Source organism: Trichosurus vulpecula, chromosome 2 (genome assembly GCF_011100635.1).
Source record: "Trichosurus vulpecula isolate mTriVul1 chromosome 2, mTriVul1.pri, whole genome shotgun sequence".
NCBI classification, from domain to species: Eukaryota; Metazoa; Chordata; class Mammalia; order Diprotodontia; family Phalangeridae; genus Trichosurus; species Trichosurus vulpecula.
In genome coordinates, this window is record NC_050574.1 from 367502189 (window position 1) to 367514339 (window position 12151).

At 40.0% G+C, this 12151-nt stretch overlaps 1 protein-coding gene across 1 annotated transcript in view; it reads left to right on the top strand.

Annotated features, from left to right (window-relative positions):
• IL10RB (interleukin 10 receptor subunit beta) overlaps positions 1-10411 on the top strand; it is a 58824-nt gene extending 48413 nt beyond the window's left edge. Inside the window, exons 6-7 of the mRNA XM_036746878.1 lie at positions 4491-4648; positions 8965-10411. Coding sequence (XP_036602773.1) covers positions 4491-4648; positions 8965-9150 — 344 coding nt within the window. The 3' untranslated portion in view covers positions 9151-10411. The remainder of the gene's footprint in view (positions 1-4490; positions 4649-8964) is intronic.
• Positions 10412-12151: the final 1740 nt, after the last annotated feature.

Genomic DNA, 12151 nt, shown 5'->3' on the forward strand with positions numbered 1-12151 from the left:
CCATCACATAGATACCAGGAACTAAAGAGAAACAAGCAACTAGACTATTTCCTCCACTTTCAATCAATAAATGAGTCAATAAACATTCGTAAGTACCTACTATGTTTCACACGCAATACTAAATGCCAGGGATACAAATAAAGAAAATGACAGTCCCTGCCCTCAAGAAGCTCGCAATCTATTGGGGGAAGGCAATACATAAAAAATAGATGAAAAGCAGGGGAGAAGGGTTATACAGGCATGGACACGATGAGAAATGGGTATAAGAGAGTGATAAAGATATTGTCAACCATTACTAAGTTTGTTCATACATAGACAAACAAAATTAGTCTGAATATGAGTGTTTATTTTTCTCAAAGCTTTCAGAACATGCACATAGAGATACACATGGGAGCTCATCATGAGACAGTGAACTCAAAGATAGACAGATAAAGCAGACCTTGTATCTTCAGAGCAATTCTCTGTCACCCCTCCCTCCCTTCCTGGCTTAGGATGCCTACATCAGCCAAAATTATGGTCTCCATATGGTTAACCATGACATGAAAAAGGAATTTCTTAAGTAAATAGGGTGTAAGTACAACAAGATAGGAATAATGTTAAAGTATCAATTGAAATTATAGATCCAAGATATCTGTGTTTCCTTTACCATTAACATAACGTAACATAACGTAACATAATATAACATAACACAGTATATATCCACTCAAGATAAGAAAAGTCCCATTAGTCAAGATAGTGTCTGGTCATGGCACCTTGTCTTTGGTAGTCATTAACAGAAGAATGCTCTGGTCAACTTCACCTGGCCTTGTAGTGTTGACACAGGAAGAGGCATTCTGGGTTTACTCAGAGAACAGAGAAAGGAATATCTGTTAGGCCAAGGTGCTTCTTCTGGTCGATTAGTTTAGGCTCTGGCTCTTATTAAGGTTCAAATGATATTAAATGATTATTAATATGCAGCCAGGTGGAAAATAAAGATAGCTGCCCTGGGCTCCCTCCTTAAATGGAGACTTTGGGAGGAACTCTCCCATGTCCATCCCTCCAACTTTTCCCATCAGAGGGAGGGAGGAACCAGGAGGTACTGAGGGGGCAGGAGTTTCAGAGTTTTGCAGGAAGATGAGCTCCTGGAAATGATGAAGTCCAGGAGATCAGCCATATTTCTACTTGTGGCATTTCAGCTCTAGGTACAGGAACACCAGTGGAGGGTAGAACATTCAAGGCCTCTTTTTCTTGTCCAGTAATTTCTTCAATTTCAGTCCTAAATCACATGATAGCCATCAGGTTTGTGAGCAGAGCAATCACCATGTCCTGAATCAACCAGCTAAGCATTTCCACCTTACTATGAGGAAAGGATGCATTTAAGCTAATCTTTGAAGATAGATAGGATTTGTCATAGGGGAGATTGTCATAGGAGTGGGGAGGGAAAATGAGGGCAAGGACAGATGGGAGCAGTAAGAAATAGTCCAGGCATAGGAAACTGCAAGAAAAAAGACAGGTAGGAAAGCAAGGTGCAAGATGTATATGAAATATGGAGAAATCATCCAGTTTGGTGAGATCAAAGATTATATGAACAGTAGTATGAGGTAAAACTGTCTTTTCCTGTCCAATCAGAAAGGCCCTCTGGCTTTTCCATTAAATTTCTGTTAATGGTCTTTCTTGTCGCCCTGCTGTTAGCTAAAATGAAAATTACGAGTATTGCATAGAATTGATAAGTAACGAATAAACCCATTCCTGGCCTCTCTACTTTTTCTAGCTTTCTCTTCCTTCCTCTCAGATTGCTGTGATATGAGCTAAGCCATTTGTCTGGGGATAGTTTTGCTCTTTCCCTGGTGCCCTAAAGTCTCTTCCTCTTATCTTGAAATACCACAAAACTTCTCCCTTATCCTGGACCATAAAATTCCTTGTCTCCCCCCATCCTGGGTCATAGAATTTCCCCTGTGCCCTTTATCTCATGTCATCCATCTTCCTCACCCTGTCCCTAAGTCTCCAACCCCCATTGAAAACCCTAAAAATTACATCATCGTCCTACAGGCTGTATAGCTTTCTGTCTATATAATTCTGGTTTGTTTCCTGTATCAGGGCCTTTGTTTAGCTCCTTGCTAAATCTCAGGCCTGCTGGTTTTGCGTCAATAAAGGTCCCACTGGCTAAAGAGGGTCTAAGTGAATTCTTTCACATCTGAACCAGCTCTCCCAACTGGCACCTCAACAATTTGGTGCTGAAACCTGGGAGAGCTTATATGAATTAACTCAGCATGAAGCAAACAGAACCAAGAGAATAATTTACATGATTACAACATTGTAAAGGAAACCAACTGTGGAAGACTTAAAAATTATGTCCAACATCATTACAGAACTATTAGCTTTTAGAAAAAGTCTTTACTAAGGAAGTATAGCAAAAAGAATAGTTATAAATCATCCCTCCCCTCCCCCGCCAAAATGGGCAAACTCAAGTTCCCTGGAGAGACTGGGTTCAAGTGTAAAGTGTAATAGTAGTGAAGTACATGTAGAGAGAGCGTGTGTGGCCAAGGGAGGTACTTCCTAAATATTGGCTCTGGAATTCTTTTTCCATATGGAATCCTGATGAGGTTTCCTTAGATGTATGCAGCTCAATGCTGAACTCCATGATGTATAAAAGGTTTGAGAGACATAGTTTCTGGGTAATTAATCATTTAATTAATTATTGCATTTGGCTATCTCTCCTAAACTAAAAGAGGGACCATGGCAGTTTCTTGACCCGCATATGCCCTTGGAAGAGTGGATGTTCCCAACGGGCAACAATCCACTCTGATTGATTAACATTTAATGAAAAGAATAGATGTTATAATGAGAGGTGGACCTATTCTAATGACAGGCTTGGCTATGTCACTCATGGACCAAGAGAGATTATATCAAGCCAGACCACCCCCAGCCTCTGGCAATCTAGACAAAGGATCTACCCTACCACCTAAACCTCAGTAGAACCCAATGGGCTGGAATTCACCTTAGGTTAAATTCTTTTTAAGGTTTTCTTGTTAGGTAGAATCTCCCACCCAGGTTTGAAAAGCATGTACCCCAGGATTTAGGCAATCTCATCCATCAACATCCTCTGAATGAGGAAATAAGGAGGGGAAACTTTTGTCCAAGGATCAATGCCTTTCTATAATCCATACCCCCAGCATTTCTCTCTATCGTGAGGGATCACCATCCCTAAAGCTGCCACCCTCCTTGGGGAACTAACTTTCTATCTCTATCTTCAAGCCCTTCTTCTATAGTCAACTGCTACTACTCCAGCGGACTCTAGGTGTTGGTGGGAATTCTGATACTCAGGAACATATTGGAAGGGGTCAGAGTAAGTCAAGAGTGGTGGCCAGCTTCCTTCCTCCACCTGGCAACTCACAGCAATCCTTCTTACTTAAAAACCACAATGGAAAAGGCTGAGAGATCATCTATTCGAATTTTTTGCATAAACGCTGAATTCCTACTCAGTCTTTCCTAAATCGTCAGTCCATCCAGCTAAGAAGCCAAGTAGAAGTTACATTGACAGAATCTCTGCTGGTTTCTACTCCAGGAACAATATGCCCACTCCTTACTCACCCATTCAGGGTGAGATAATCACCAGAAATCTTATCACCTTGAAGAAGAACTCAGGTTCATCTTTTCAACTCACCCTCAGTGGCTTCTCCCATATGGTTAGAGGGCTGGAGTGTGGAGCACTAAACTCTTTCCAAAGTGTTCCTTTATAGAAAGCTCATGACTTTCCTCGTAACTCCATTCTCCATCAGCAGGCTTTGACTCCACTTGAAACGTGGTCCCACTTCTGGCACCCTCTGCCCTTCCTTTCCCCGTTCTGAGCTTCAAGCTTTCTTTTGTATGTTGTCTCCCCTTCCAACCACCCCCACTCCAGATTGTAAATTCCTTGAGGGCAGGGATTCTCTTTTTCTTATTTGTATCCCCTGTGCTTAGCACAGTTTCTGGCACCTTTTTGTTCAGTCATTTTTCAGTCATGTCCAACTTTTCATGACATGGGTTTTCCTGGCAGAGATATTGGAGCAGTTTGCCATTTCCTTTTCTAGCTCATTTTACAGATGAGGAACTGAGGCAAACAGGGTTACGTGACTTGCCCAGGGTCACACAGCTAGTGTCTAAGACCAGATTTGAACTCCCCATCACTCTATCCACTGTGCCATCATTTTTTGAATTCTCAAGTATCAACTTGGAGCTGACACTTTCAAAGAAAACCAGTTAACTCTAAGTCTGTTGTTTCATTGTTACAATTATAAATAGGGAGACACATTCTTATTCTTTGGATACCAAAGATATGTCTGAAACCAGCCTTTAAAAATACAAGTGGGAAAAGCATGCATCTCAACTTTTACTCTTGAGCCAGCTGCCCTCTTTCCCTACAAGTTCTTCTGTGTCTGGAATTGGTGTCAGAAGATATGTCCTAATGATTGTGAAAATAAACTTTGCAAAAATTGAATTCTTGAGAGAAATTATGTCTTTCTCTCCCATAGGGTTACATCCATACTGGATTTATGTTGCTGTGCTCATTGTATCCATGATAGTGGTTTTAATGTTGGTGCTTGGTTGTTTCTGCATGGTGTGGTACTTCTACAGAAAAGTAAAGTGTACATTCTTCCCCGGATATTCTTTTCCTCAGCATCTGAAAGAGGTAGAGTTTTTTTTTTGTATATACATGTGAAATATTTAAGCAGTCGTCTTCCCTGTCTGTGTATTTACCTTATACTCATTATTCCATAGATGTGTAAACTCTAGCCATATAAAGTTATTTGCCCAGGATCACATCATGAATCCCAAATCTATACCTTTGGGTTCCAAAAGAAGACATATGCATTCCCTTGCTAGGGTTACCAACTTCTGGACAGTCGAAAATAACACCCACATGGTATGTTGACAACATACCATGTTATACATGGTATGTTACATTGAGGGCAGGGATTCTCTTTTTCTTATTTGTATCCTCTGTGCTTAGCACAGTTTCTGGCACCTTTTTGTTCAGTCATTTTGCAGTATACAGATCAGTGAAGTCTATATCCAAGGTCAACACAAGGCAGACTTATGAAATAGGTAATTTGTCTTCCAAAAATCTCCACCTTCCCTTTCTTCACTCTTTCTTCTCACCCCCTTTGAATGGTTCCCTTTTTGTCCCAAATGTCCAGTGATATAGTGGGAGTAATTTGCTAAATTAATCCATGTTAAGGAACTAGTCATTCTTTTTTCAATAGTATTTTTTTCAATTATATGTAAAGACAATTTTTAGCATTCATTTTTACAAAATGTTGAGTTCCGATCCTCCCTCCTTCTCCTCCTCTCTTCCTAAAATGGTAAGCAATTTTATATGTTATATATGTGCAATCATGTAAAACATATTTCTGCATTAGTCATAGTTGGCCATTCTTAATGACCTCCAGGAGTACTTACATTTTAAAAGAAGCCTAGAAAAATTGTTTATCTCAGAGGAATAACTGTCTAATTGTAGAGTGAGAAGATAGTGTTTTCTGGATGCTACTCAAATAATATAAGTTAAATTTTGCTCCATGCTTTTGTAAGGCCAAGCTGTTTGCCTGTAGTTAAATATTTTGTACCATATTGCCCAAGTACTGGCTGCATTTGGCTAAAGAGCAATGTAATCATTCCACCATCATAAACAGCAATATTGGGGCAGCTAGGTGGCACAGTGAGTAGAGCACCAGCCCTGGAGTCAGGAGGACCTGTGTTCAAATCTGGCCTCAGACACATGACACACTTACTAGCTGTGTGACCTTGGGCAAGTCACTTAACCCCAATTGCCCTGCCTTCCCCCCTGCCAAAAAAAAATCTAAAAAAAAAAAACAGCAATATTAATGTAGGGGAGACCAGAGATACAGTCTCTACCCCTCATGATGCTTAAATTCTAAAAGAAAAGACAGGTCGGATTTAAGTAGAAGAGCCCCAAATTCATAACACATTCATAAAATCCTAGCATAGCCAACAGATAACCAGAGCGATAGACAAGCAGTTAGGAAATGCTGAAGATGTTGGAGTAAACGAAGCTTAGTGTGATCTAGCATCAAACAGACCAGTAAGTGAGCTTTAAGCAGTATCAGAAAAGAAATTAGTCATTTCCTGAGAGAAAGAAGTAATTACCTGTTAGAGGAAGAGGTTAAGAAGATGCACATAGTTAGAGATGCTAGCAGAAACTAGGAAAAAATTGGTTGTTGTTTTTCAGTTTTGTCCAATTCTTTGTGACCCATTTGGAATTTTCATGGCAAAGATACTTTTCCAGATCATTTAACAGATAACAAAACTGAGGCAAAAAGGATTAAGCCACCTGCCCAGGGTTTCACAGCTTTTAAGTGTCTGGGCCAGATTTGAACTCAGGAAAATGAATCTTCCTGACTCCAGGCCCAGCACTACACGCAATGAGTCACCTGGCTGCCTGAGAATGAAATTAATTAGGGCCGACCAGATGATGTAAAAGAAGCAGCAAATTAACGTTCTTACTCTGACTTTGGAGAAAGAATATTAAGTTGAAACATGCAGCAATTGAGAACCACTGCAGGATTCTGAAAATAAGACAGTGTAACTAAAGCAATTCTCTTTAAGAAGAGAAGTATTCCATTGTATGTAGGGAAACTATAAGAAGAGAGAGATGTTACAGGCCAGAAGGTAGGACAAGCTGTGCAGTAACCTAGGCACATAGGACTATTGGAAGGAACAATGAGGTAAGGGCTCTGGAAGTGTAAAGAAAAAGGCAAGTGTATGTGGAGAGAGAGACAGACAGACAGACAGATAGACAAGATTTGGGAACTGAAAAAGGAAACTGCAGAGTCCAGCTAGTTTGGAGGATATGAGTGGTGATGGTGCTGTCAAATGTATTAGGAAATATGTTTTGGTCAGAAACCCTGAGAGTCTTCCTCTCCCGGATCAATTTTTTTTAACTAGGTACCTCATTTCTTATTAAGGCTTAATCACTGAATAGGCTTTGCCTCAGTTAAACTGAGACCTGTTAAGGACCTTAGCTTGAAGAGGCCAAAGTCCCACTGCATCCTGGGCCATCTCCAGTCCTCCTGATCTATATCTGGCCCCTTGGACCCAGAAGGCTCCGGAGGAGAAAGTGAGGCTGGTGACTTTGCACAGTCCTCCCTCACTTAAATCCAGTTCACTTGCATGTCATGGTATCACCTGCCTGATGTCATGGTCTCTTTGATAACAAAGAACAAACAATAACAACAGGAAATTTGGGAATTCCTAAGGATTTTGAGAGGTAAATGATAGACTTGATATTAGACACATGAAGACCGCTAAGGAAAATTTTTAGTGATTGGAATAATAACTGAGCTAGGATTTTCTATACATAGCAGGGACTGTTTTTGTTTTTCCTGTTTCCCCAGTCCTTAGCACAGTGTCTGGCACATAGTAAACACCTAATATGAGTACATGTTGCTTAAAGAAAACTAGTAAAGGAATGAACTTTATAAGGGGGTGAAAACCAAAGGGCCTCAGGAATGAGTCTTGAGGCTTAAATGGTGAGTGAGCCCACTTGCTAATTGCAGTCATCTACAACAAAGTGAACAAAGCAGAACAGCAAAGCAGAAGCAAGTGAGGGCCAGAGCCCCTAGGGGATGCATGAAGGAAATCCTGCCTGCTCTGGTACTGCAAGTTTCTGGCAGATGCTACTCTACTTAATCAGCTGATGCAGCCATTAACAGGCACTGGTTTCTCTCTCCTCTGAGGCCCTGGCAGCAGGTACAGATGCAGGCTGAGTGAGAGGATTAGGGGGAGGAGTCTTTACCCCTGAGTTTGTCCTCACAACCACCACCCTGGGAAGATATCAAATTCCACTTCCTCCAAGCCAGTCACGAGTATGTTTCTCAGACCTTTAGCATGAACCTACTGGCTCTATGAAATGTGGAAGGTCCCTATGTATTTTCCCAAATTTCACTTGTTGTTTGCCTATCCCTCTGAGTCAAGAGAAATCACAAGGAAAAAATCCTTGGTTGTATTAAGCCAGATGTAATTGCTGCCATCACCCCTAGAACCATGAAATCCTGCTGAGCCCTCCCCCTGCCCAGGAAGGGATTTTGGGGATCTTTTAGCTCAGTCTTCTCATTTTACTAATGAGAAAACTGAGAATCAGAGACCTTTCAAGGTCATCCAAGGTAGTCAGAGGCAGAGTCCTCTGACCTGACCTCTGACCTGAGTCCAGCGCTCATTCTATTAGGTTGAATTTCTATAAAGGACTTTTAAATGGAATATAAGAAATGTGTTTAAAAAAAATAACCAGAAAGAGATGGAAAATGAAAGAAATAAAGGAAAAAATTAAGAAGTTTTAAAATTCTTAAATGTTTCTACATATAGAGCATTAGATGGTAAAGGAGAAAGAGTCATAAAGAATACAAAATATCACAACCATTGAGCTTTAGAGTTGGAAAGAACCTAAGAAATAGTATACTCCAACCTATTCATTTTACAGATGAGGAAACTAAGTTTTAGAGATTAAATGACTTTTCCAAGGTCATGAAACTAGTCAAGGTCAGAGCTAATAGAACCTAGCTCTCCTGAATCAGGGTCCAGTACTCCTTCCACCATATCTTGTAACCTTAGTGTTAATCACACAGCATCCTAATCAGGCCAAAAAATATCCTTGACTTTCAAGAGTAAACATTTTTGGAGGGGATAGGGAGGCAATCAGGGATCACACAGATAGTGTCTGAGGTCAAATTTGAACTCAGGTACTCCTGACTACAGGGCCAGTACTCTAGCCACCGCACCAACCTAGCTGCCCCTAAAAGAATCAACATTTTGAATTTGAGATTTATCCCAGATCATGTAGCAAATTTGTGGTAAACTGATTTAACAAATTAATTATTAACAGACCTCAATATTTTCAGACAAACTAGTTCTGATTACAATCTTAGTAAGCCTTAATTTTTAAAAAAGAAATGGATATGACATGATTTTTAATTATTCTTTTTTCCTCCACAGTATTTGGAACAGCCTTCTAAATGCAATTCATTTCTCTTGCCTGTACCATCCAGTGAGAGTGAATCCTTTGATAAGTTAAGTGTCATAGAAGAATCTGAAAATACTGGTCATGACACCAGAGGTCCATGTGACTATTCAACAGAAGTTTTGCAACAATCCCTACTCTCTGGAGAAAAAAACACCTAGCTGGTCATAGCACTCAGAAAGTTTATCCAATCTCGTCCAAGTAAAGAACATGTAATGAAATATAGAGTTCTGCCTTCAGATCAAACTCTGACTCAAGAGCCTTCTTTCCATAGCTGGACTGGTTGTAATTTGAAGTGATCATCTGGCAGAAAATCCTGCATTATGGTTATTTCCCACTTGAGAGGTTACTAATAGAAAACACAAAGGGTGTTTTTGAGATTTCTCTTTTACTAACATACTTTCTGATCTATCTGATGCCAAATAAGTGACAAATTTAAATAAAAATAAACGTTTGAAGGAATGAATGCAACTAAGTGCCTCTGAAACCCTAACTAAAAATATGCTGTTCTAGGAGGGAGAAATCCTCAGTGCAATCTAAGAAGGTCTAAATAATGTTGTACAAAATACTAAATTTTTTCCAAAAAAAAATTTTACTAGGAATATTTTCATATTTTTGTTCTTGTAATATAAACAACACCATGTTAATTTGTATTCCTCTATTTAATTCAATTTGTCAGTGTCACAATTTGTGTAATTATATAAGACTGAATAATTCAATTGTTACTGACATTTCCTATTCTTGGGGTTGTTTTGAGAATCCAGTGAGGAAATGTTATATAAAATGCTTGTAGCCATAATAAAGTTGAGCTACTATTAAATGTCAGTTTACAGTATTTTAAAATGTATTTGATTTTGAATCAAAGAGGGAGGAGTTAAGAGAATTAGGAGAAAAGCTCTAATCACATTTCTTCTATTAATTTGCAATCTTAGGAACATGCCCTTCCATTCCTTTGCTCACTCTGTTCCCTATTCCTGAGAATACCTCCTTCCCCTAACTTTGAATCCTTGCTTATTTGAAATGCATCTTATCTTTCTAAGCTTAAATATTGCCTGTTCCATGAAGTCTTCATAGCTTCTAGGTCTATGCTAAATCTCTGAAATTTCACAGCAATCTGTTTATGTATTTCATGCACATCTCTGTTTTGTTATATTTATTGATGTACAGGTCATCTTTATTGGACCTCATACATAGTAGGTGTCCTATAAATCTTTGTGGAATGATGGGTTAAAAGAAATCCTTGTTCAGGCCTTCACCCTTATTAAATGAAGCAAACTAAGGAAGTGAAAATTAACAGTTTATTCAACTCCTCAAAGGGGAGAAACATTGGGAGGGCTAGCGCCAAATCCAGTTGTAGCCTGCTTTTATAGACAGGAGTAAATGTCTTCCAGGGCAGCTAGAGGGTGCAGTGGATAGAGCACTGAGCCTAGCGGCTGGACCTCAGTTCAAATATAGCCTCAGACACTTACTAGCTTTGTGACCATGGGCAAGTCACTTTAGTCTGTTTGCTTCAGTTCCCTATCTGTCAAATGAGCTGGAGAAGGAAATGGCAAACCACTCCAGTATCTTTGCCAAGAAAACTAAATAGGGTCACAAAGAATCCAATGTGACTGAGGCAACTGAACAACAAAAATTCCTAATTCCAGTTCCAGCACTCTTTTCCATTGATACCATATAAGTCAGATCTGTAACTGCAGTAGAACTAACTGGACTAATGATCACTAGCCTAGAAGTTTTGTTTCTCCTCCATTTTATCTGGTACCTACAGGCAGCCCTAGCATGGAAGAGAGACCAGTGATAATAACCTTTAATAACCACAGGGTTATTAGCTTCAGCTGCTGCTTGTTATCAACACAGCTTAGCTGCCATCACATTCTTAATGGGGCAATGCTCTACCACACATCTACAAAATGAAAGATTTTGGCTAGATGATGTCTAAATCCCTTCCAGCTTTAATTATCAATAATTCTATGCTTATGCTACTCCTGTTTCCCTCTAAGCCGCATCCAACTTTATTCCACACTGCCTGAGATCCAGGAGATCAAGCTGATTATCCTCAAGTCTCCCACAAAACCTGGGTAATCAGTACAGATTTGGGGACATCCATTGGTCCCCATGATTCCAGTAAGGTGGGTTGTGCCATTTGATCCTTAATCTGCAACCGTCTTTACTAACTGTCAGCAACTGCCTGGACAACTGGGTGGTGCTAGATAGTGCTGGGCCTGGAGTCAGGAAACCTGAGTTTGAATCCTGCTTCTTGAACTAGCTTCTTACTAGCTGTGTGCCCCTGTTTGCCTCGGTTGCTTCATCTATAAAATGGGGATAACAATACCGCCTGCCTTTGCAGGGGGCATCAAAAGAAACAACATGTATACAGCTTTGCAAACATCTTAAAGCCCCATATAAATGCTAGCTGTTATTAAGTTGTGAAAGAGAGGAAATGCCAGATATTTAGGGTAGGAGGAGCATAATTTAAGGAGCAGCTAGGTGGTGCAGTGTATAGAGCACTGGGCCTGAAGTCAGGATAGACCTGAGTTCAAATCTGCCCTTAGACACCTACTAGCTGTGTGAACTGGGAAAGTCACTTAACCCTGTTTGCCTCAGTTTCCTCATCTGTCAAACTGATTTATTTTGAGGAAGGTTCAGGGACCTCGCAAGGACCAGGGTGCAGGACAGGGTGGTTTGGACTCAAGCATTCTTTAAGTCAAGTTAAGAAAGGTTTATTTTTATGCTTTTCTGCGGTGCAAAAGTTTTTAAGGAACCTGCAACCTTAGAGGGGTACAATTCAAGTTTATGTACAATATAGTAAAACATGTGCCAAATATGCTAACTAGGTGATTCAAGGTGGGTTTAGGGAGTGGTTAAGGAATGGTCGGTTCTTAAAGAAACGTGCATTTTTGTATCTATTGTGCGGAGTACTACCCAGAGTTCACTGGGAAAAGCCCAAGATGGAGCCACAGGGAGGTGTAGTCTTGTTTGACAAGATACATGTAAGAAGTATACATAGGTCTTAAGTCTAAGATACACATAATGAAGAGTCCAGGATGCATATAATGAGGTAGGGAGTTGGTAGAGGTAGAGGTAGTCCAACGGGTACCGAATATCTTTATGATACAAAGTCAGTTGAAGCTAATAATTCTTCCAGTTTGTTACTATACCAGG